General features: G+C 41.0%; 1 protein-coding gene across 1 annotated transcript in view; it reads left to right on the forward strand.

Moving 5' to 3' along the window:
* ACOXL (acyl-CoA oxidase like) overlaps positions 1 to 27,120 on the forward strand; it is a 380,633-nt gene that overhangs the window by 266,304 nt on the left and 87,209 nt on the right. The window contains 1 exon segment of the mRNA XM_060168784.1: positions 1,631 to 1,742. Within this exon segment, the coding sequence (XP_060024767.1) occupies positions 1,631 to 1,742 (112 nt within the window).

Consider the following 27,120-nt stretch of genomic DNA (forward strand, 5'->3'; position numbering starts at 1 on the left):
AATAAATATCCCAGGAAAGGTAGTTTCTAATAACAACATTCACAGTCTCCATGTTTCATAGTAACAGTCCCTGGAATGACTAAAACATGCTTTTCAGTAGAATATGAAAGTTCTTTACAGCTTTTGTGAAATAGTTTGAAACAGAAACCCAATCTTCTAAAGACTAGATTCAGAATAAGTATTGATATAGTTTAAATTACCGTGTAACTGGCATGTAAGTAACCTCCCATCTTACTTGTCTAAATGGAGGAGGATTCTCAAAAGCACTGTATCAATGCTTCTTAATATTTCTCTTGTGGCTTCTGATTAAGCAACAACAAGCTACGTGTAGGTTTTAAATTTTAATTAAAGAGAATCTAAATTATTTGGGTCTTATAATAACTTACTTCCCAAAGATCTGGGGGAAGGGGAGGGCAAAGGGGTGGCTGAGATATGGGAAACCCTAACTGTGAATTAACGCCTTAGTTAATTCTAAGTTCTAAAGACAGAAGTTTCATGGAGGGTTAGGGGGACAAAATCACCCCAAAAGGCAGAGTTGCATGATGAAAAGCTCCAAGAGTTTTTGAGGGAGATTTGGGTGTTTTGAGTCTGTTTGTGCCTAAATCTCTTAACTCCCATGTGCCTCAGTTTCCTCATTTGCCATATGGGGAAGATGGAAATTACTTCCTGCTGAAGAAAGTCACCATCTCTGTGACACACTCTACCCTGCACTTGTCCACACCCCTCTCACTGCCCTCTGGGGCTCCTCTTCCCTTCAGTACGGGCATCCCCTGAGACAACACTGAGCTTGAACGTGTTCTGCCTCTGTGACCTTGAGCAGGTTACTGAATCTTGCAGAGCCTCAGATTCTCCCAACTGTACATTGGTTAATTGTAGTATCCACATCACAGAATTATTGAGATTATTGAATAATTCACAGCAATAGTTAGCAACAAATACATAATGTATTTGAGAAATGTTATTCATTGCCAAGTACTTTGTGACAGATATATTTGACTACTACTATTCATTTACAATCACTGTTATAACAAATGTCCAACAATGTTGGGTAAATTATTATAAACCTACTTCATGAAAATTATATAGCTGTTAATGAAGGAAGACTATGTAAAATATTAAACGCTATTTTAATACAATAGTAAGTGGTATAAATTATTAGGTATAAAATAAGCTACAAGGATATATTGTACAACACAGGGAATATAGCCAATATTTTATAATAACTAAATGGAGTATAAACTTAGAAAATTGTGAGTCATTATATTGTACACCTGTAACATATAATATTGTACATCAAGTACACTTCAATAAAAATTTTTTTAAAAAGCTAAATAAAATATTCTTTAAAAGATTAAAAAAGTCGTAAGTGGAAAAAGCAGTAAACCAAATTATCCTTATATCACAAGGATGACCACATAGAATAACTAGATCCAAGCATTCATCCAAAAAATAGCGAGAAGAGGCACAAAATACAGCAAGTAAGAGATGCAATGGGATGATTATGTGTACTTACACTACTTATCTTTTGGGAGGAAATTCTTTTTGAAAAAACAAACCCTGTCTATTTCTTTCAAATTGAAATTCGTTGGTGAGGACAAAGTAATAATGATGGTCACTGTTTTTCCTTCAGTTTCCTGGCGTTTAACATGGACACAGTCGGTAATCTCGCCTTTCTGTTGAAAGCAGTCAGTTTTCATGGAAGGGTTCTTCAGCGGGGTTTGGTGGCCTGGATTTATTATAAGGTAAAGATACATTGTGTTATATTTTTCCTTTTGGTGTTTAAGGCATATTCTTGCTGGTGAACTATCTGCTAATGTAATACAGGATGAGTCAGCGTAATTACAAGCTTCTGGAAATGGCTAGAATTCCTACAAGCCATTTTGCATGACAGCCTTGCTCGCTTTGGAGGCCCTGATGCTAGTGATTATCTCTTGTGCGGCATCTTTTAGAATTTTACCTGCAAGTGTCGTTTGGCTGCCATGGGAGTTGATGAGTGGGGTAATTTTGAACCCTTATTGGAATTGAAGAGTCATTGTCTGTATGTAATAGTGAATACATTGTTTTCTTGGGGGGGGCGTGCATCAGGCACATGTGAAAATTAACCATTGAATTAGCCTGAGATGCACTCTATTTCCTATTAAAATGCCCATGACGTTCTGCAAAAACATAAAACCTCTTATCAGCATTGATAAGAAATCTAGAGGGAATTTGCACCAAGTACTGTACCAATGGGGTTGGTTTGAGGAAACACCCCCGCCCCAGCAATATCTGTTTCATCTCCTCATCCCAACATGGAATAGACAACAAGACCCCAAGAAAAGGCTTTACTTATCCCACTTTCTACCCAGGCTCAGGACCTCAGGGCTACCATAACCTGAAGTCAGACCACGGCTCCCCCTCTGCAAAGGAATTATGTTCCAAGAGGACCAGAATTGGGTCCCATGAAACTCTCCCCCTTCAGTTTGTCTCTTTTTATATTGATTCCAAGATTACATCTCCCAGTACAACACAGAGCGGGAGGAGGATGAATGGCACATGGGGATGGGTAGTCTCTTCGGAAATGCTCTGCGGCAGAAGAGCCTTGGGAGCAGAAATGGTCAAAATCCACCTTGTGAAACAGAGAGACTGATGAGTACCTGCTGGAAATTGGGCCAGGTTTGTGCAAACCACTCCATCCTTCAGTTGTAGGTCTGAGGAGAGTTCCTGCCAGATGCCCAGGACACATCCAGGTGGGTTTAAGTCTCTCCACATTCCCTGCCTTATCAAACATGGAGCCAGCCAAAGTAAGAGAAGGATGCGATCAAAGGCAAAGATGCACTTATAAGCAGAACTAACAATGGAGAAAATGTAATCTATGAACTAGCTTTCCAAGACTGTAGAAGTAAAGGATAAAGATGAAATGGCATGGGGACTTCGCTGGTGATGCAGTGGTTAAGAATCCGCCTGCCAATGCAGGGGACACGGGTTTGAGCCCTGGTCTGGGAAGATTCCACATGCCGTGGGGCAACTAAGCCCGTGTGCCACATCTGCTGAGCCTGTGCTCTAGAGCCTGTGAGCTACAACTACTGAGCCTGCGCGCCTAGAGCCCATGCTCTGCAACAAGAGAAGCCACCACAATGAGAAGCCTGTGTACCACAGTGAAGATTAGCCCCCGCCCGCTGCAACTAGGGAAAGCCCGCGCGCAGCAGTGAAGACCCAACACAGCTAAAAATAAATTAATTAATTTAAAAAAAAGATGAAATGGCATGAGATGATAATCAACACAGAGTGAAAATAGTAGAAATACAACCCATGGATAAGAAATATTCCTGAAATATTCCTGAAAATGCTGGAACAAAAGGAGCAGAATTATAATAACCAACAGAAAAGAAATATATTTTTCTTAGTGTAAAAAAAATCAAGATTTTAATAGGATAAAAACCATACCTGGATATAGCTTGCAAATGCAGAGTAAAGAGAATTTCATTAAAGCAACCAGACAGAAAATAATAGTTTACCAACAAATGGAAAAAAACAAGCTTAACTTAAATCTTTATTCACCATCTCCAAATGGAGTAAGACCTGCTCCTCTAAAGAGGAAACTCATGATCTAAGCATACCATTCCAAACCAAATTTAATTCATGAGTACAAGCAGTGGAAAGATATCTTCAGAAATCTAAGAATCAGAAGCAATTTCACTCCCATGGCCTTCCTTGAAACTTATTCACAGACCTACTCAATAAGACATGAAAAAGAATTAAAAGTAATAACTTGAAAATAAGGAAGTCAAGATATAAAAGGATCAATGGTCCATGTGAATCAGCCTACGAATAATTATGTGTTTTAAAAAATTAGTTCCAGAGTTAAATACATAAGCTAAAAAATGTTTTTGGAAAAAAAACATGAATTAAAAAAAACCTTTGTGTCATTGGTTCTATAATAGAATGGTTCCTAAAATATTTTAAGGTAAGATAAAAAAAACTAAAGTAAAGTAAAAACATGCTCAATTTCTTACTTTAATTGCAGGATAGGCAAAAGGCATTGTTTTGTTTGATCATTAGAGAAAAACATAGGTTAAAATATATGTTTCATTACATTAAAAGTCAACATGATTTCCTTCCCATTTAGGTTACCACAGAGCATTGAGTGGAGTTCCCTGTGCTATACAGTATGTTCTCAATAGTTATCTATTTTATACATAGTATCAATAGTGTATATATGACAATCACAATCTCCCAATTCATCCTACCCCCCCTTCCTCCTTGGTATCCATATGTTTGTTCTCTTTATCTGTGCCTCTATTTCTGCTTTGTCAATAAGATCGTCTACATCAACTTTTTCAGATTCCACATATATGTTAATATATGATGTTTGTTTTTCTTTTTCTGACTTACTTCACTCTGTATGACAGTGTCTAGGTCCATCCACGTCTCTACAAATGACCCAATTTCGTTCCTTTTTATGGCTGAGTAATATTCCACTGTATCTATATATACCACATCTTCTTTATCCATTCCTTTTTTCTCTTTTTTTTTTGTTTTTGTTTGTTTTTTTTTGCGGTACGTGGGCCTCTCACTGTTGTGGTCTCTCCTGTTGCGGAGCACAGGCTCCCGACGCGCAAGCTCGGTAGCCATGGCTCACGGGCCCTGCCGCTCCGCGGCATGTGGAATCTACCCAGACCAGGGCTCAAACCCGTGTCCCCTGCATTGGCAGGCAGACTCTCAAACACTGCACCACCAGGGAAGCCCTATCCATTCCTCTCTTGATGGACATTTATGTTGTTTCCATGTCCTGGCTATTGTAAATAGTGCTGCAATGAATATTGGGGTGCATGTGTCTTTTTGTAAAATTTATTTATCTTATTTATTCATTTTTGGCTGCATTGGGTCTTTGTTGCTGCGCACAGGCTTTCTCTAGGGCGAGTGGGAGCTATTCTTTTCTGCAGAGCATGGGCTTCTCATTATGGTGGCTTCTCTTGTTGCGGAGCACAGGCTCTAGGAGCACGGGCTTCAGTAGTTGTGGCGTGCAGGCTCAGTAGTTGTGGCACATGAGCTTAGTTGCTCCACAGCATGTGGGATCTTCCTGGACCGGGGCACGAACCCATGTGTCCTGCATTGGCAGGCAGACTCTCAACCACTGTGCCACCAGGGAAGCCCAGAATATGTTTTTTAAAAAGCATTTAAGAAATGATAAACCTTGTACTTATGTTAATTATCTGAGTTACTACCATTAGTATAACCATTTTAATAGTCAATTCAATTAAATATTCATTGAACAATACAGTTTTCTAGCATGCGAAGACTACAAAGATTATTAAGATATGCTCCTACCTTGGGATAAGTCCACTAGTTATAGCCCAAGGCAGAATGAAATAAGTACTAAATTATGACAGAACCTACAAGCTTAGGGAAAAGAATTCTGACTTCTACATTTAAGTTTGTATTTTTGGCTCAGCTTTTTGTTCAGCTAGCTCTATGTTGGCTTACGTCTACCTACATTAATTTGGTGGATCTGGAAATAAAATGACCTGGTCAGCAATTTGAACATCTGACCCAAATGGGGTCTGGAGAATAGTCCTCGAACGGTGTCCAAAGGTGGGTGATTTCATCTAGAATGCCAAGATCTTGTAAAAATAACCATGTGATTTGGTTCAGGATCTTTTCAAGAAGCAAAAATAGGAGTGGGCTCCGGAAGTCTGCTTTTCTTTTGTTTTATAGTAAATACTCTTTAATTTTCCTCAAATGCACATTTTATTTTGGAAACACTTAGCTCACACGCGTTAGATAGCCGATCTCCCTCTTACCCTGGAGGGAGCACTAAGGGCTAGAAGTTCACAGAGTTAGAGAGTCAAGACCCCTAGGTCCTCACAAAAGACCTATCATCTGATACTGCCTTTCCCTCCTTGGTGCAGCCAGAATTTAACTTAAAATGGAGCCAGGAAATGTCCTTCTGTGTGGTGGTGGCCATGGAGGGAAGCCCAGCCCCATGGCTTGTCTTGGAAGCTCCACTCCCCCAGCTTTCTAAAATCCTGCTGCAAACGTTGTTCATCAGGGTCACTATATCACTTCCCCATTAGTGGTGGGGGGGTGACAATAAACAATGACTTGTCACTTTGAGAATATTTTATTAAGGACTTCATTTTACAGAGAAAAATCTAGGGAAGAAAAATGTATCCCCTGAGTAATCAATATGTTTAACAGATGACTATTTTCAAATGTGGGTAACAAAAATTGGGCAGGTAGAGGGATGATAATTCAGGTGGGATGAAAACTGTTTTGGTTAACCAGTTTATTCATGTCTGTCTCTCGTCACCTGTAATATTCTTCTGCTGCACTGGTGGTTCCCCCATTTCAGGGTGTGTAGGAATCACCTGGAAAAGAATGATTTTAAAAATCTGATTCATGTGGCCCTCCTCCACACTGCAAGGCTGAGTCAAAAGGGGAAGAGAAGTGGTTTGTAAATGAATATCATGAATCATCCTCAAAATTCAGGGGCAGTCAGCTCACTTGGAAACAACTACCCCAAGTTATTTTTTCTCATTCAGAATTTGAGGTCTGGTTGGAGAAGAATTGGTGGAGGCTGGAAATAAGGTTTTCGGAGGTGTAACTTTATAGAGCTTTCTGTTTAGAAACGTGACAGTCACCTACCGTCTTTATTGTTGTGGTCAGTGCAGCCTGACTGCTGTGTGTGTGTGTGTGTGTGTGTGTGTGTGTGTGTGTGTGCGCACGTGTGTGAGAGAGAGAGAGAGAGAGACTCTAAAGCTCTTTAGATCTTTAGAATATAATGAAATCATAGTACCTCTGAAGGCTGTCTTTCTAACAGATGATGCCAGTTATTCTGCTAGAATTTTAGACTAACAGTTTCTTTGCCCAGGCCACCTGGTTGGCATATGGAATCTTATGTGAGTTCTTGTCTGCAGAAAATGTGAGCTGTCTGTATCAGTGATTGGATGGCACACACATGGCATGTGCTGGAGGTCAGGCTGCCAGAATCTCATCAGTCGCAGGTCCTCAAGAGCTTTGGTCCAGTGATGTCTGGTAGATCCAGAGAGGAGCTGGAAAATGCCATTGTCGATGAACCCAAAGAGAATATCTGGTCTGCTTTGCTTGTACTTCTCGGAGAGTTTCAGAGTGGAGACAGGAATCAGAGAGTAACAGCAGCTGGGTTGTGTTTGTTACATTTTTAAAAGCCAATACAGCAACCTGAAGAGCAGATGTTTTACTGAAAATCTCATGGTACAGAAATGCCAAGAGCTTTATTCCAGAGACAGATCATCAAAGACAGGAAACAGGATTAGAAACCAAATTTCCTGAGTTCCTGGTTTGCATTGATCTTGCATCTTCTAACTCCTGTGGTCAAGTTGGGCTGGGAAGATGACCAGCAGACCATAGCAACCTGGTGGAGGGGCCTTTTTGTCTTCAGAGCACTGGGTGCTGCCTATGCAGTGGCCACCTTATGCAAAAGTAAGGCTTCGCTGCTGACCGGGGCTTGAAATTCCTTTAATGGAGAACATATACCCATTTCTCAGTGAGAGCTAAGGCTTAAACTCCTGCAACTCAGCGAGGGGGAAAGAGTGACTGACTTCCACATCCCAGTAGCTGTACATGGTGTGAGGAAGGGGTAGGTGGTGGTCTGAGAGACCCCAGAGTGGACAGGCAGGAAGATCCGAGGCTGCCTGTGCCTACCTCCTGTGTGCCGTGCTCCTAAGGCTTAGCTTGGCACTTCCCTCTTTGTTGTTTCTGGTCATAGGAACTGTTTCTGTTCTGTGATGCTTTCCTCTCTCTTATTCTAGTTACGTTAAATCCAGTTAATACTAGGAGTTGCATTTTCTCTTTTCCCCTCACTTCTAACTTCCTCCATCTTTCTCTCAAAGAGATCACCTAAATTCTCTTCCTAGGGAAGCCTATTATGGGTAGGGAATGGAAAGGAAAGAAAGAAGAGGAAGTGATGAGAAGGAAAAGGAAGAGGAAGTTATATTTCTAATAACTGCATGGGCGGTGCAGTCATTTCCTTTTTGTGTGAGAGCTAGAAGGGTCCCTCAGGAGGCAACCTGAGGACCAAAAAGGTTAGTGGTTTCTTCAAGGGAATGCAGTCACCAAGAGCAAAGAGGAGATTCACATTTGGTTATGCAAATATACTATTTTTTTCCTTAAACTTTCACCCACTATTTTAGTAATCCTCTATGGATCTTTCTGGAAATAATACTGTGGTGTTTATTACTGGGAATTCTATTTCTCTCATTCCTGCTACATCCCTTTATTAGAAGCAAGAACTGTCCCTTCTCCTCCAATGATTTAATGATTTATCTATTCAATTAATTATTATTTATATCAGTGTGGATTAATGGATATTTATTGTATATTTGGGCTACGTCCAATTCTACCATATTTTATTTTCTTGCTCTAATTGTCCCAGCTATGGCCATTGAGATCTCCTTCAGTTTAACTAGCCCCTGTATCTCTTTGATATGTCCCCATCTTTTTTTTTTTTCTTGAAACGCTTCCTTATTTTTTGGTACCATAAAATGTTCCAGGCTCATCTCATATTTTCCCAGCCCAACCTGTAATCAACTATTTCTCCAAGAGTCCCTGGTTCCTTTTATTGGAGAATAGTATTTAAAAATCAATATCTGGTTGCTGAGTATGCTAATTGCTACTGGAGTGTCACTACTTCTAGGCTTGTTCTAAGCTAGAAAATAGGTATAGGTTTACTCACTCACACATTCTCACACAGATTTGTATGCACGGATATTAGAAACCATGAGTTTATACTGGTAGTTCTGATTCCAATCCCAAACCACAAGCATTCCCTCTTTCCTATTTGTAACTTCTTTCTCTGAGAAAGTGAGAAATCTGGCTTTCGTTGTCTACTATGTTTACTTATTTGATCTTCCCTAGTATGCACATTAAGTAGTTTCAGAATTGCTAACCCATCTCTCTGTGAGAAACACATTTACAAGTAGAATACAGTATTTGTCTTTGTGAACTTAGCTTACGGTATCTAATCAAAGTAGTATTTCCAAAATTACTTTGACTCGTTCTTTCCTTCTCCTTCAGTGAGACTGTGTTATTCATTTGCAACACAGTTAGGTTCATTTGTGGCTATTTGTATTCTACTCTGGGATCTCCCAACATCCTGGTGGATTTGAGTCCATTCATGTTTTGGCTACATGAAACATTACTAAGTTTCTAAGAATTAAAGCTGTACAAAAAGTATACTCAGAACTGTCACTCCTTCCTCACCCCTACATCCCCACTTCCATTCTTCTCTTTTTTCCCCACATACCTCCAATAGGTGAGCAGACTATTTAGTTTTTGACTTATCCTTCCTTTATTTCTTTCACACAAATAATCAGATACGTTTGTATTTTCTTATATTGTTTTCTCTCTTTCATGAAGGATCGCATACTATAGATACTCTTCTGTATTTTTTTTTCCTCTTAACCATATGTCCTGGAAAGCATTCTACATCAGTTCATAGAGATCTACCTTATCCTTTTTTTTTTTTTTTTTTTTGCGGTACGCGGGCCTCTCACTGTTGTGGCCTCTCTCGTTGCGGAGCAACAGGCTCCGGACGCGCAGGCTCAGCGGCCATGGCTCACGGGCACAGCCGCTCCGCGGCATGTGGGATCTTCCCAGACCAGGGCACGAACCCGTGTCCCCTGCATTGGCAGGCGGACTCTCAACCACTGCGCCACCAGGGAAGCCCGATCTACCTTATTCTTAAACAAACAAACAAACAGAAAAACAGCAGAGTTTACACTGTATGGATGTATCATAGCTTACTCAACCCCTCTTTATTGTATGCATATGAAATTTAGTATTGCTTAAGGTGTACCTTTAGGGTGGATTTCTGGAAGTGTGATTGCTGGGTCCAAAGGGAAGTGCATATGTAGTCTGGTTAAGTATTGTCAAATTATCCCTCAGAAAGGTTGTACCAGTTTGCATTCTCCCCAGCAACGTTTGTTTCTTCACAGCCTCATCAACAGAATGTGTTCTCATACTTTTTATTTTTGCCAATTTGATAGGTGAGAAATTATATCTCTATATTGGTCTAAGTCCCTTCTCTAATTATGAGTGAGTTTGCATAGTTTTTCATCTATATGAGAGCTATTTTAACATATTTTTCAGGTATTATTTGTTCATATTAGCTTCCCATTTATCCATAGGGATTTCGGTATTTTTGTACAATAATTTTCTATATTAAGGATCTTATACCTTTGTCATATTGCAAAAATTTCTTCCAGTTTGTCACTTGTCTTTTGACATTGTTCATGGTAATTTTTGCCGTGCAAAAAGGTGTTTAACTTCTGTGTAGTCAAATGGATTTTAACAGAGAGAAAGCCTTTCCCTACATTTAGGTTAAAGAAGAAGTTACCATATGGGAACCTCAATCTTAATGTCCTGAGGAGTCATCAGATAGAGTTTGGGACTGTCAGAAAGACTGAAAATTGAAGGGGAAAATTTAAAAAAAGGGAGCCATAGAGAGGGAAACTTCAAAATATGTGTATTAACACTACTCAAATCTTTAACTGATATCTGAAATATGCATAGGTGGACAAGACTCCAAAGCGCTCAAGGGATCTTTCATTTGAAAGGCTTAAAAAGCTGAGCAGAGAATTCAACTGTTGCCTACCACATAGGACACAGAATATATAGTTTGAGTTCTGCCCAGTTAGAGAGGTATGGAAAGCTTTCCACTGGAACACCGGAAGGGCCATACCTTAGGTATAAAAAACTATGCCCCAGGAAAGGGGATTTCCTCAAGGACTACAAGTAGAATTAAAAGATACTAAAGGCAAAACCAAAAAGATTCTTCCTGACAACGAATTAAACCAAGCCTCTACAGATTCAAGTTTAACAGCATGCTGGAATAAAACTCAATACTCTTTAGAGGAAAATAACAGGATCCAGAATGAGTAGTATTTGCAGTGTCCAATATACAATAAAATATTACCAGACATGTGAACAAGTAGGAACATGTAATCCATAATCAAGAGAAAAATCAGTCAATAGAAAAAGACACCAAAAATAACTCCAGTATTGAAATTAGAAGACAAGCACTTTTTAAAAAATATGATGAATTTATTAAAGAGTGGACAGGACATAATAAAAGAAATTTTCAGGAGACTTGGAAATTTTGTATATTTTAAAAACCCAAGCAGGATAGAACTGAAAAATACAATATTATAAATAAAACATTGGGACTTCCCTGGTGGCGCAGTGGTTAAGAGTCTGCCTGCCAATGCAGGGGACACAGGTTTGAGCCCTGGTCTGGGAAGATCCCACATGCCACAGAGCAACTAAGCCCATGTGCCACAACTACTGAGCCTGCGCTCTAGAGTCTGCGAGCCACAACTACTGAGCCCACATGCCAAGACTACTGAGGCCCACGCGCCTAGAGCCCATGCTCCACAACAAGAGAAGTCACCACAATGAGAAGCCCGTGCACTACAACAGAGAGTAGCCCCCACTCGCCACATCTAGAGAAAGCCTGCACGCAGCAGCAAAGACCCAATGCAGCCAAAAAAATTAATTAATTAATTAAAAAATTAATTGGGTGGAATTAACAACAGATTGGATGCAACAGAGGAAAATGTCAGTGAACATGAAGACATCAATAGAAATCCTTTGAGCTAAAACTCAGAGAGAAAAAGATTGATAAAAATGAACAGAGCCTTAGTGACCTGTGGGACAGAATCACACACTCTAATATACATGCACTTGGAGTCTCAGAGAAAGATAAGACAGAATGGAACAGAAAAGGTATCAGCCAATTTTTAAAGAAATGTCAGCACACAACTCCAGAAAGCTCGCAAGATTCAGACAGAGAGGATGGAAACCAGCCAAACAAACAAACATAAAAACAGAAGCATGTCATAGTAAAACTGCTGAAAATCAAAGATAAAAAATAAATTGTAAAAGTAGCCAGAGAAGAAGGAACATTAGAAACAGAAAAGAAATGATAAGAATGATGGTTGATTTCCATTAGAAATTGTAGAACCAGAAGACAGTGGAAAAGATGTCTCTAAAGTGCTGGAAAAAAAAAAAAAAACACCAACTTTCTCCCTAGAGTTTTAGAGCCAGCAAAGATATGTATCAAAAATGATTTAAGGCATTTTCAGGTAAAGGAAAGCTGAGAAAATTTGTCATAAGCAGACCTGTACTAGAAGAAATGTTAAGGAAGTTTCTTCAAGCTGAACAAAATGAAATTGCATGGAAATTTAAACCTAAAGGAAAGATGAACAGTGAAAATGCAAAATGTGTAGGTAAATATTAATGACACCTTCCTTCTTGTTTTAAACTTTTTAGAACTCAATTGGCTATTTAAAGCAAACGTAATCGTAGTTATTTTGGTTTTTTAATGTATATGGAAGTAAAATATATGGCACCTTAGCACAAAAGATGGGATTTAAAGTACTTGGAATTATACTATTATAAGGTTCTTACGTTATGCATGAATTGTTATTAATTGAAGGCAGACTGTCATAGTAAAGAATATATATTTTAATAGAGAAGGTAAACTGAGACAAAAAAGAAAAATCCTCAGTTAATCTGGAAGAAGGCATGGAAGAAGGAACAAAAACTAATGACCTAAGGAGACAGACATACCATAGTAGTATAGTAGACTTATACCCAGCATTATCAGTAACTATATTAAATGTAAATGGACTGAACATTCCCATTAAAAGGCAATTAAATTGTCATAGGGGGGTTAAAAATAAGCAAAATCTCATCTATATGCTTTGAAGATAAAGATAAAGACAAGAAAAAGATATAGCTTGCAACTAGAACATGAGAGACTAAATTAATATCAGATAAAGCAAACTTTAAGACAAAGAGTATTACCAAGGATAAAGAGGGTCATTTCATGAAGATTAAAAGACCACTTCATCAAGAAGGCAGTAATCTGAAATAGGTATGCACCATAACAGACATTCAAAATACATGAAGCAGGGGAACTTCCCTGACGTTCTAGGGTTTAAGTGTCAATGTTCCCACTGCAGGGAGCATGGGTTCGATCCCTGGTTGGAGAACTAAGATCCCACATGTCATGTGGCCTGGCCAAAAAAAAAAAAAAAAAGCATGAAGCAGAAATTGACAGAACCAAAGGGAGAAACAGACAAATCCAATAATTGATGAAACAAATAGACAGGAATTCAATATGGCTTAAAAGATGTGAACAACACTATCATCCAGCTCTATCTATTTAGCACTTATAGACATTTATTGAAAACTACACCCAGAACTACAGTTGCTGTTCGTAAGACAAATCTCAGTAAAAAATTTAAAATATCAAAATAATACAGAATATTTTCCCTATTGATAATGGAATTAAATTAGAGATCAATAACAAAAAGATATCTGGAAAAATCTCCCAAATAAATATTTAGCAACTCATTTCTGTGAATCCAAGAAGGAGTCTCTAGGGGAGTTAGAAAATATTTCAAACTGAACGATAATGAAAGCAAAACATATCAGATTTGGTGGGTGTAGTGAAAAGAGCCCTCAGAGGGAAATTTATAGATTGAAGTGTTTATCTTAGAAAATAAAAAAAGGTTTAAGTAAATGATGTAAGTTTCCACCTTAAGAGCTAGAAAAAGAAGAGCGAGGTAAGTAGCATAAAGGGAATGATAAAGATTAGAGAGAAATCGATAAAGTAGAAAATAAACTCTAGAGAAAATCAACAAACCTAAAAGTCTGTTCTTTGAAATGATTAAAAATTGATTGATCCCCAGCAAGACTGATCAAGAGAAAAAGAGATAAAGGACTAGCTAACAAGATCAAGAATGAAAGAGGAAATATCATAACATATAGGACAGAGATTAAAATACAATAAGGGAATATTATGAACAACTTTATGCACATAAATTCAAGAACTTAGAACAAATTCCTGGAAAAACACAACGTTCAAGAGCAAGCAAAAAAAAAAAAACAGGGGAGCTAAAAATATCTATTAAATGAATTTAATTTGTAATGGAAACATTCTACAAAGAAAGCTCTAGGTCCAGGTGGTTTTTCTGTTGAATCCTATCAAACATTTGAAGACAAAATTATACCAGTCTTACACAAAACTCTTTCAAAAGCCCATATAATACTGATATGAGAACTAATAAGTACATTGCAAAGAAAAAATTATAAACCAATATTTTCATTACATAGGTAGAAATGTATAATAAAATATTAAAGATTGCATCCAGCGATATATATACAAAGAAAAATATGTCACCAAGTGGTGTTTACTCCAAGAATGCAGTGTTGATTTAACATTCAAATATCAATGAAATCTACAACATTGACAAAATAAAGGAGAAAAATTATGTGATTATATAATGCAGAAAAAAATTTGACAACCTCCAACATCAGTTCATGGTTATAAAAAGTCTTAGCAAACTAGAAATAGAAACTCATTTCCTCAATTTTGAAACAGCACATCTACAGTAAACCTATAGTTAACATATCTAATGGAGAAATATTGCCCGCTTTCCTCACTAAGAGGGAGAACAAGGTGAGAATGTCCACTATCACCACTTCTATTTGACATTACACTGGAGGTCCTAGCTGTGCAACAGCTAGGCAAGAAAAAGAAATAAATGACAAATATTGTAAAGGAAGAAATATATCTGTCTTAATTTGCAGATGAAATAGTTGTTTAAATAAAAAATATGAAAGACTTTACCAAAAATATGCACAAACTCTACCAGAACTAGTAAATCAATACACGGTTACAGGATACAAACTCAGTATCCAAAATAAATTTTATTTTTATACACTATCAATAAACAATTGGAAAACAAAATGTAAAATTAAATTAAATTTATAATATCATTAAAAAACATGAAGTTCTTAGGAATATATTTTACAATAAAAATTCAAACAGTGCAAGATCTGTATATAGAAAACTATAAGACATTGCAGAAGGTAATTAAAGAAAACTTAAAGAAGTGGAAAAGTATATCATGTTTGTGCATGGAAAGATTCAGTATTGCTGTGATGTTCATTCTCCTTAAATTGGTCTTTAGAGTCAACACCATCTCAGTCAAAATCGCAGCAGGACTTTTTGTAGAAACTCACAAGCTGATTTGACAATTCATGTGGAAATACAAATAGCCTAAAATAGCCAAAACAACTATGAAAAAAGTTGAAGAAATGTGCAGGCCTTATACTACCTGATTTTAGAGTTATGCTAATGCTCCGATAATCCAGACAGTATGGGATTGGCATAAAGATAAACAAATAGATCAGTAGAACACTATAGAGTCCAGGAATCGACCCACAAATATATGTTCATTTGATTTTTTTACAAAGGTACAAAGGAAATTAAATGATGAAGAGAGAAATTTTTTCAGCAAATTGTGCAACAAACAGCTAACTATCCGAACGATAAAAAAATGAACCTTGACCTATTCCTCACATAATACACAAAAATTAATTTGAAATTGACCATAGACTTAAAGTGAAAGTGAAAACTATAAAACTTTTAGAAGAAAACATAGGATATCATCTCTTTGGCATTGGGGTAAAAACTAAGATTTCTTAGAAAAAAGATAAAAAGCACTAACCATTCAATTAAATATTGATTGATTGGAATTTTTTCAAAATTAAAAACAAATTGTTCTCCAAAAGATACCAGTAAGAAAGCAAAAAGATAAGCCATGACCTTGGAGAAATTATTTGCAACACATGTATCTGACAAAAGACTTTTATCCAGAATACATAAAGACCTCCTCTAACTTAGTAACAAAAATACATAATCTAAGAAAAATTACACAAGAGACTTGAAAGACACTTCACAAAAGAAGATAAAAGAATGGTAATGGGGGCTTCCCTGGTAGCGCAGTGGTTGAGAGTCTGCCTGCCAATGCAGGGGACACGGGTTCGGGCCCTGGTCTGGGAGGATCCCACGTGCCGCGGAGCGGCTGGGCCCCTGAGCCACAGTTGCTGAGCCTGTGCGTCTGGAGCCAGTGCTCCGCAGCGGGAGAGGCTGCGATAGTGAGGGCTCCGCGCACCGCGATGAAGAGTGGCCCCTGCTTGCTGCAGCTAGGGAGGGCCCTCGCACGGAGACGAAGACCCAGCACAGCCATAAATAAATAAATTAATTAAATTAAAAAGAAGAAAAGAATGGTAATGAGCACATTAAACTTTGCTCAATCTTATTAGTCATCAGGGAAATTGAAATTAAAACCACAATGATATACCATGACACACCCACTGCACTGTGTTAAACTAAAACGATTGATGAAATTCAATCATGGTGACAATATGGAACAAGGGGAACTTTCATAATTGCTGTTGGTAGTGTAAAATAGCAATACCCGTTCTGGAAAACAGTTTGGCAGCTCCTTATAAAGTTAATCATGTACACACCCTACGACCAGCACTTTCCTCCCTAGGTATTTACCCAAGAAAAATGAAACCCTGCTCACAAAAAGACTTATACAAGAATGTTTATAACAGCTGTATCAATAATAGTCAAAAACTGGAAACGACCCGAATGTTCATCAGCGTGAGTCTGGATAAACCAGTTGTGGTATCTTCATACATCGGAATTGTATCCAGCAATAAAAAGGGATGAAGTACTGTTACCTGCAACCAAATAAGTGAATTTTACAGATGTTATGTGTGGTGAAAGAAGCCTGGCAGAAAAAATTAATAATGCATGATTCCATTTATATGACATTCATTCAAGAAGGGGTGAAATTAGCAGATGGTTATCTGGGGATCAGAGAGTGGGAGACTGGTACTGACAGAGAGGCAGTACAGAACAGGGTCTGGGAAATTTCTATACCTTGGCCTGGGTGGTTACATGGTTACATACACATGTAAAAAATCATCAAGCTGTCAACTTAAGATTTATGCATCTGACTGTATGCCTCTTATTCCTCAATTAAAAAATTTAAAGATATAACTTAAGTGGTGCCTCACAGCATTTAGGTTGTTTGCATTACAGGCACTTAGCATTTTTTTGTATATGAAATTGGAAACTTAGAAGTTTCCAAGATTCAGCTGCTCAATCTTGATACACTAATTGGGGAAAAGAAGAAATGGCTAATGGCAACAACATTCACCAAGTGTCAGTTCTGTGCTAGACAGTTTTCAGTGTCACACCAAAGCACAGTTGTGGGTGCCCAGGCCAGCCAGCAGCATGGAATCCAGAGAGCATGGTGACAGATGACGGGGGAGGTCTGGGCCAGTGGCCAGGGTCACAGGAGTCTGGCAAGAGCTGGGCTATTGAGGGCTGCCCCGAAGTCAGGCAGACATACCCTAGAGATTCTGAACCTTCTATTAGAGATCTTACATCCCAGAGGCTGGACCCCAGGAAGCAGTGCCCTGACCAAGGTGGTAAGGAAGGCCCAGGCATGGACCATTGGGAAAGTCACCCAGACAGGGCAAGGGGACAAGACAGCTTAGTTTCAGAGAGAGGCAGATCTATGGGGACACGTACCAAACTCTGGGCTCACGGTTGAAGAGCAATACCATAGAAATGACAGTTTTCTAATTTGTAGCACCCTAATTACTGGTGAGTTTGACTTGGTATAAGTGACTGAATACTAAACAACAGTTTCTTTTTGGGGGGGGGGTCTCTCCTTTTTTTTCAGCTTTATTGGATATAATTGACATAGAACATTGTGTAATTTTAAGGTGTACAATGTGATGATTCATATATGGTACACTGATTACCACAATAGTGTTAGTTAACACTCCCATCAGCTCACATAATTACATTTCTGGTAGAGAGTGAGACATTTAGGATCTACTGTCTAGCAACTTACAAGTATGTAGTATAATAGTGTTAGCTATAGTCACCGTGCTATACATTAGATCCCCAGGACTTATTCCTCTTGTAACTGGAAGTTTGTACCCTTTGACCAACATGTGTCCATTTCTTCTGCCCGCAGCCCCTGACAGCCACCATTCTACTCTGTTTCTATGACTTCAGCTTTTTTAGATTCTACATATAAATGAGATCATACAGTGTTTGTTTTTCTATGTCTGACTTATTTTACCTATCATAACGACCTCAGGGTCTATCTGTGTGGTTGCAAATGGCAGGATTTCCTTCTTTCTTATGCTGAATACTATTCCATTGTATATGTATGTGTGTGTGTGTGTATATATATATATGTATATATACGAACACTTAGGTTGCTTCCATATCTTGGTTTGTGTAAATAATGCTGCAGTGAACATAGGAGTGCAGATATCTCTTCAAGATAGTGATTTCATTTCCTTCAGATAAATGCCCAGAAGTGGGATTTCTGGATCATATGGTAGTTCCATTTAAAATTTTTTTAGGACCCTCCATACTATTTTCCATAGGGGCTGTACCAATTTACATCCCCACCAACAGTGCACAAGGATTCCCTTTTCTCCACATACTCATCAACACTTTTTATCTCTTGTCTTTCTGATTATAGCCATTCTAACAGTATGAGGTGATATCTCATTGTGGTTTTGATTTGTATTTCCCTGATGATTAGTGATGTTGAGCATCTTTTCAAGTACCTTTTGGCCATTTGTATGTCTTCTTTGGAAAAATGTCAATTCAGGTCAACTGCCCATTTTAAAAATTGGATTATTTGTTTTTGGGGTTTTTTTAAACAATTGAGTTGTATGAGTTTCTTATATATTTTGGGTATTAACCTCTTATCACATAGATGGTTTGCAGATATTTTCACCCGTTCTGCAAGTTGCCTTTTCATTTTGTTGATTTGTTTCTTTTGCTGTGTAGAAGCTTTTTAGTTTGATGTAGTCCCACTTGTTTATTTTTGCTTTTGTTGCTTGTGCTTTTGGTGTCAAATCCAAAAAAATTGTTGTCAAGACATTGTTTTCTTCTAGGAGTTTTATGGTTTCAGGTCTTAATATTTAAGTCTATAATCCATTTCTAGTTAATTTTTGTAAGTTGTGTAAGATAGGGGTCTGATTTCACTCTTCTACATATTTTATTGAAGAGACTATCCTTTCCCCATTGTGTATTCATGGTTCTCTTGTCAAATATTAGTTGACCATACATGCGTAGCTTTATTTCTGGGCTCTTGATTCTGTTCCATTGCTCTGTGTGTCCTTTTTCTATGCCAACACCACACTGTTTTGATTACTGTAGCTTTGTAATATAGTTTGAAATCTCAGAGTGTGATATCTCCAGTTTTGTTTTTTCTCAGTGTTGTTTTGGTTATTTGAGATCTTTTGTGGTCCCATATGAATTTTAGGACTTTTTTTTTGTATTTCTGGGGAAAAAAACATTTTTGATAGGGTTTGCTTTGAATCTGTAGATTGCTTTGAGTAGTATGGACATTTTAACAATATTCATTTTTCTGATCCATGAACATGGTATATTGTTTCATTTATTTTTGTCTTCTTCAATTTCTTTCATCTTATAGTTTTCAGTGTACAGATCTTTCACTTCCTTGGTTAATTTATTGTTTTGTTTTGTTTTCTGTTTTTTTTGTGGTGCGCGGGCCTCTCTCACTGTGTGGCCTCTCCCGTTGCGGAGCACAGGCTCTGGACGCACAGGCTTAGCGGCCATGGCTCACAGGCCTAGCCGCTCCGCGGCATGTGGGATCTTCCCGGGGCACGAACCCGTGTCCCCTGCATCGGCAGGCGGACTCTCAACCACTGCGCCACCAGGGAAGCCCTAATTTATTGGTTTTTGATGCAACTCTAAATGAGATTGTTTTTATTTCTTTTTCAGATATTGCACTGTTAGTGTAGAAAGATGCAGCTGATTTCTGTATTTTGACTTTGTATCCTACAATTTTACTGAATTCATTTATTAGTTGTAACGTTTTTGGGGGGACTCTTTAGGATATTCTATATATAAGATCATATCATCTGCAAATAGAAACTATTCTACTTCTTCTTTTCCAATTTGTATGCCTTTATTTCTTTCTTGTCTAATTGTTCTGGCTAGGACTTCCAGTACTATGTTGAATAAGGATAGCGAGCGTGGGCATCCTTATCTTATTCCTGATCTTACAGGAAAAGCTTTCAACCTTTCACTGTCAAGTATGGTGTTCACTACAGGCTTTAACAACAGTTTCTTCAAGTTCTCTGTGATTAGGGGGTTGACACATCCTGGGGCTTGATGCTACTGGAAACTGTAGAATTTGGGTGAACAGCAATGAGCCTATTATTCTATTTATTCTGCCCTTCCTCAAGGCCAGTGGGCAGACCATTATGGTCAGCTGAGATCAGGACATTTGTCAAGTTCTTGCTGTGATGAGAGAGAGCCTAGGGCCCAGCACTTTGCCTACAGCCAACACCCTGATAGCAGGGCTAAGAAAAGGGAAACAGCAAACTTGCCAGGCTGCAGGGGCCTCCATGAGGAATGTGCGACCAAGCTCACAGGTGTATGACATTAGGACACAGCATAATGCAAAGGAGGGAATCACATATGTCCCTATAAAGGGCTTAACACCTCCCAGCCTGGCTTCCCAAGTCAGCTAGTGTTAAGTCCAGCCCATCCCCTCATCAGCTTAGCAGCCTGGCGGTGGGACAGACCACTACCTATTGACCTTAGAATTTCATATGGCAGCTCTCAGCGACCTGCTGCTCTTCCTTTCCCGCTCGCCAACAGCTCAGGCTTTACTAATAGGCTGTTTTGTTGTGTTTTAACCCCTAGTGTTAATTCACCCCTTACTCACAAGTGTCTCAAAGCCCTCTCCCTGCTGAGCACACAGGAGCACACAGAGGCTCACGCAGTGGTCGTCTCAACATAATGAGATGGGTGCTGTTTCAGAATTCCAAAAGGTTAGCCAAAAATAGAAGCCTCTGAGTGACAGTGAAGTAAAAGTGCTTCGGGCTTCCCTGGTGGCGCAGTGGTTGAGAGTCCGCCTGCCGATACGGGGGACACGGGTTCGTGCCCCGGTCCGGGAAGGTCCCACATGCCGTGGAGCGGCTGGGCCGGTGAGCCATGGCCGCTGAGCCTGCGCGTCCGGAGCCTGTGCTCTGCAATGGGAGAGGCCACAACAGTGAGAGGCCCGCGTACCGCAAAAAAAAAAAAAAAAAAAAAAAAAAAAAAAGTGCTTAATCGGAGCTTCAGATATATAGATTTAAATAAACAATTAAGAAAAAAAAAGACCTGTAAACGTTTGAATTTTTACTGAATAGTTCCTTGTATGACAGATGCTGCTCAGTGACATAGCGCGCCCTGCACCGTGTGAGTTCTGGGACTTCAAAGATGACTAAGACACGGACTCTCAGCTGGAGGGATGGGTGGCAGTTAGGGTCGGGGGGATGTGCAGTGAGAGGGGTCTGGAGCAGAGAGAGGGCCGCCCCATTTTCTGTGTCGGGTGGCTCTCGGAAGGAGCGTCCTTAAGCTGAGTCCTACATGGTGACCGGCAGAGCACGCCCTTTCATACCATCCCCCAGCAAGGGGAGCAGGACCTTGGAGGCGAGGCATGTGATGTGAGTGAGTGACTGTGCGCCCTGAGTGCGGGGTTGAGAACCTTCCACCTTTCCTGCAAGTGATGGGGGTCATGGCCCATCACTTCAGCCATGGTCATGGCTGAAGGTGGAGTCAAGAATGCCCCTGGGGCTCCCGTTTGTGGCTGGGGAAGATAGGATGCCATTCGTGGACGTGGAAGTGCAGAGCCCTACGGAGTCCAAATTGCAGTGGGTTCTGTGCTCTCCCTCTCAATCTGTTGTCCCCCGAGTTCACTCTAGACCCCCATGGGGTGAGCTTTCTGTGTGCTGTACCCCTTGCCTTTCCCTCACCGCCCCAAGAAGGCCTCCTCCAGCTGTCTTGTGTGCCAAGCACCAGCTGAGCTGCTGCAGAGATTCAGGAAACAAAGATCTTGAGGGCTAATTTCTTTCACATATTAAATGTACGTTATTCTGCCTTATGTCAGCTTTAAGCAGTCACTAAGGGCAGTCAGGCCCCATAAGTTAGTCTTCAGCTAAATGCGAAGATCGTGTTATTGAAACAAGATCTTTCTAGCTGACGGTACTCCAAATGCACGCTTCGGTGCCTGTTGAATCTATTTATGGTTTCCTGATTCCCACCCCCACCCCTACCTCTATCCCTCCATCCACCGGAACATTAGAAGGAACTTGTAAAATGAGGACACTGTTAAGAAAGGAAGATGGCATCCAGCATTTGTTTGTTTACCTATCTGTTGTTGAAAATGATCAAGATCGATTTCAGAAGCATGTATTCAAATGTACGCTTACATGACCAAAGAGGTTGTATCATCCAACAATTGTTTTCTCTTCTGAAAGGCTAAGTAATAAAAAGCAGACTCTTCATTTGACATGAAAAGGGAAAAGGAGGAGAAATTGGGAAGTAATGTATTCAATTATAGGAGCCTTTTGCCAAGACCTTATTGATTTCATGTTTTGACAATTTCAGTCAAGCTTTAGTGGCGAAAAGATTGAGAAACAGGTCAGATCAAACATGTGTGTCCCCCCGTGCCGGTCCCCACTCCTGGATCTTTTATGTGCCTGACAAAAACAGTCAGGTCTTGGCTGGGAAAGGGCTCTGTCTTTGGGGTCTGTTCATATTGCCAGGCCCCAGACCAGAGCCTGGAGGACAGTGCAGGTGAGAGAAGAGTCTGCAGAGACCCTGGCAATCCCCCCAAAACCTGCAGACGCTGTAGCTGCCATGCAGTGAGAAGGCTGACCTGGAGCCCCACACACCTTGCTGTGTATACTCCTCTCTACTGAATTTCCTCTCACTATTTCTATGCCCTCTGAATCCAACTGCATTCCACCCCTTCCCCTGGAATCGACCTCGACTCCCAGCGTCTGTGAGGGAGGGTCCTTCATGTGCTCATTGGCCCTGACCACTGGGCTGGGTGCCAGGCAGGTCGCAGTCCTGCCCTGGTCAGAGCAGCGTGGCAAGGGCTCCGATGGATGGATGTGCCCACTTGGCAGGAGGGAGACCAGAGCGGGGAACCTGGGGGAGGGGGAGCTGTCGGTGAGGGAGGTGGAGAGAAGGGGACGTGCACATCTCTGAAGCAGCGGAGGGAGTGCTCTGAGACTGGACAGCTCAGGGTGGAGGGGAGCCTTTGAATGCACGCGTATGGAGAACCTGCTCCCAGCACCGTAGGGGAGGATGCTTTCTCTGCTGCTGTGGCCCAGGCTGTCTGTGGGGGAGCCCTCTGTGTGAACAGCGAGGGCCGAGGGAAGGGGGCCAGGTCTGTGCTCACACAGCTTTGTTGGCAGCTGGGGACAAGGCACGCCCTGGCAGACCAGATACATCTGTGTTCCAGATCTAGGGACAGTTACTGGACTTGCCTGGGACTCACCCTAAAACCAGAATGTCTTCACCATCCGCGGCCAGCGCTGCGGAGCATGTGGGTGTGTTGGGGAGGTCCCCAGTGCTGGGCACCTTCATACTATCATAGCAGCCATCGTTCTCATGGTGTGTTTGTGTGGGAATCCCAGCCTTGCACCCAGGTGACTCATCTCCCCACACAAGGGCTCTTCCACCCCCTCAGCCCTGCAGTGCTGCCACCTGCCACCTTCTGAGGGAAGGGGGGATTCTGGTGCAGTGAGCCTAGTGCAGAGCTGGGGCCCAGCAAGGGTCTCGGGGTGGGGTGGGGTGCCAGAGCCAAGGGCCCTGGGTTCAAACTCTGACCCAGGCTCTGAGATGAGCGTGAACCTCATGGCGGGCCCCTCCCCTCAGGTCCCCAAAGCCAGGACACAGCCCTCTCTGGGGCATCTTGAGAACATTTACTTCTTCTCATAGGAAACAAGCTGGAACAGTGGACATAAGGGTGCCCTCCAGTGTCCTTTCTCATATATACATATATATATATACACACACACACACACACACACACACACACACACACACACACATACATATACTTTGCGCATATAGTAGGATGTTGGCTGAGATTTATTTAACTGGCTCTCCTGGAATTGTAGCTCAGGTTCAAAGCTTAGGGTAAAGGTATCAAGAATCCCATATTCCCAGTTCAGGAAGCCACCAGTGAGCTGACAGCTGGTGGACCCAACCACCCTGCTTTCTTTGAGAAGTTAGTGGGAGACAAACCAGCACCTTCCCGTTGGTGCAGGAAGAGGGCGGCAGAATTGGGGAGAGGGCAGAGTTCAGGGAGAGAGGCTGCAGGTGGCGGGAAGGGGGTCCTCTGCTCAAAGCCACCCAGAGGGAACCAAGCTTAATCTGGAAACAAACCTGAAGAGAAAAGGGAGAAATAATATGGTGGGCAAACACATAAGAAAAGAGGGATAGAGGGAATAGGAGAAAAGACAGCTCAGACGACACAAGAAAAAAGACAGAAATGCAGACACAGAAATATGATAGGAGAGAAAAAAATAGAAAAACAAAACCCCAGAAAAAACAGAAAAAATACAGGGCTTTCCTGGTGGCGCAGTGGTTGGGAGTCAGCCTGCTGATGCAGAGGACATGGGTTCGTGTCCTGGTCCGGGAAGATCCCACATGCCGCGGAGCGGCTGGGCCCATGAGCCATGGCTGCTGAGCCTGCGCGTCCGGAGCCTGTGCTCTGCAACGTGAGAGGCCACAACAGTGAGAGGCCCGTGTACCGCAAAAAAAAAAGAAAATATACAGAAATGCAGAAAACTCCAGAAACATTAAAAATATAGACAAGGGAAAAGTGGTGAAGTAAGGTTACCAAAAAAGAGAGAAAGGAGTCATTTCGGGAGAGAAATACAGAAAGATGAAAAAAAGATAGATATTAAAAAATACTGGAAGGCAGAAAAATATATATGGACCACACACCCACCCCCCCCACACACACACACAAAAACAAGACAGAAAGTCAAACAGGAAGAGAGGCAGGAAGGTGGAGGTGTGGGCTGAGTAGGTGAGGACTGGCCTTGTGGGGATGGCGGCAGAAGCCTCGTGCTCTGGCCACACCAAGGGTGCCGTCAGAGGGAGATGCAGACTGGACCCAGGGAGACCCCAGCCTCCCCAGCCAGGGCTGAGTGGGAAGCACACGGGCTACAGAGGGATCTACAGCAAAACAGAGGTGAGGCCAGGTGAGCATGTGCTGGAGGCGGGGTAGGTCTGGCAAAGCCAGGCCACAGGCTCTACCTACTACAGAGAAGGAAAAGAAGAGAAAAAAGAAGGAGAAGAAAAAGACTCTGCAGCCTGGATGATTTGGGGTGTACCATTTCCATTACTCTATGAGATGATCATCTGCTGGGCACGTACAGGGTTTACTCTCTCCTGGACAAGGGCTCACAAGTCTAGGGGGTGGGCTGCTGAGGACAGTGGGAGCAGCTCTCTTGAGGGAGAAAAGTGGAAAGTGAGGGAAAAATCATTGTTTGACCTCCTTTACTTCATATAACTTGTTTAAGTAACTGCATATTGTATTGTTCTCCATATTGGATGGGCATAATTTAAGACACGTGGTACCTGAAGGGTGTTGTAGAATCTTATATCCAAGCTCGACGAAGGTGTATGGTTACTGGTCAGGACTGGACTCTTCCTTCCACCTGATTCCACCCTCTATCCACAGTAAGGTTAAAAGGAAGAGGGTAGATTTAAGAGTGGGCACCGAAAACAAATTCAAAGGACATAGCAAATGGATTTGGGGCTGAGTACCAAGGGAGGAATGCTTTAAATGCTGCCAAAACAGGAGCCTAGGGGCTCCAATCAAGATGGCGGAGTAGACAGATGTGGAACTCACCTCCGCCCACAAATACATCAAAAATACATCTGCAGGTGGAACAATTCTCACAGAACACCTACTGAACACTAGCAGAAGACCTCAAACATCTGAAAGGACAAGAAAGATCTCCACATGGCTGGGTAGGATTGGTTAATAAAAGACATGAACTAATTAAAAAAAAAATAAGACGGAAGCCCAAAGAATGCGGAAGACAGGCACGGTGAGTCCACGGCTAAAGCTGGGCCTCTTGCTCTTGCTATCTACCCCCTCTGCCCTCCTGTTGTGAGTTGAATTGTGTACCCCCCCACTCCAAAAGATATGTTCAGTCCTAACCCCCAGTACCTATAAAAGGGACCTTATTTGGAAATAGGGTCTTTGCAGACATAACCAAGTTAAAATGAGGTCGTAGTGAAGTAGGGTAGGCCTTACTCCAATATGACTGGTGTCCTTACAGGAAAAGGAGAGACCTAGAGACACAGAGGAGAATAGTTTGTGAAGATGGAGGCAGGTATTAGATATTCAAGTCATTGGTTCACAAGCCAAGGAATGCAAAGGTTGCTGGCAACCACCAGAAGCTAGGAGAGGCAAGGAAGGATTCTCCCCTAGAGCCTTTGCGGGGAGCATGGCCCTGCCCATACCTAGATTTTGGACTTCCAGCCTCTCGAACTGTCAGAGAATAAGTGTCTGTTGTTTTAAGTCATCAAGATGGTGGTGATTTGTCACAGCACCTCTAGGGAACTAATACAGCTCCTTAGTGTGGCTTTTAACTGTTCTTACACCCACAAGGTGGCTGAGTTCCAAGCAGGAATCTAGAAAAAGGACAAAGAGAAGAAGGCATATGTCAGCTCAGGCTCTCTTTTATCAGGAAAACAGTTTTCACAGAAGCACCACCCAGTAAACCTCTGCCTACTTTCATTGGCTGTGGGGGTCCCATGTCTAAGCCTGGTTGCAAAGGAGTCTGGGGAGATGAGCATTTAAAAAGTGTCAGCTTTTTACTTTATGTATATATGAATATAATTATAAACATATATATTGTAAAATAATATATGTGATTTGTATATATTAAAATTCACCAATTTCAAGTGTTTTATCAATGAGCTTTGACGAATGCATATGGTCCTATAATCACCACCACAATAGAACATTTCCATCACCCCAAAAACATTTCTTTGTGCCCCTTTTCGTCTCATCCCTTCCCCTGACTCTGACTCCTGGAAAACATTGATTTTTCTTTTGCTGTAGGTTTGCCTTTTTTATAATATAATATAAATAGAATAGCATAGTGCATAGTCTCTTATATCTGGCTTCTGTCACTTAGCAAAATGCTTTTGAGATCCATCCAAGTCGTTGGGTGTTCCTTTTTAATGTGGGGTACTGTTCCTTGGTACAGATGCACTACAATTTGTTTATCCATTAACCAGTTGCTGGGTATGTGGATTGATTCCAGTTTTGCTAGTATGAACAAAGCTTCTGTGAACATTCTCGTGCAAGTCTTTGTATGGACATATGTTTTTATTTATCTTTTGTAAATATCTAGGAG

This window comes from Lagenorhynchus albirostris, chromosome 13, assembly GCF_949774975.1.
Source record: "Lagenorhynchus albirostris chromosome 13, mLagAlb1.1, whole genome shotgun sequence".
NCBI lineage: Eukaryota > Metazoa > Chordata > Mammalia > Artiodactyla > Delphinidae > Lagenorhynchus > Lagenorhynchus albirostris.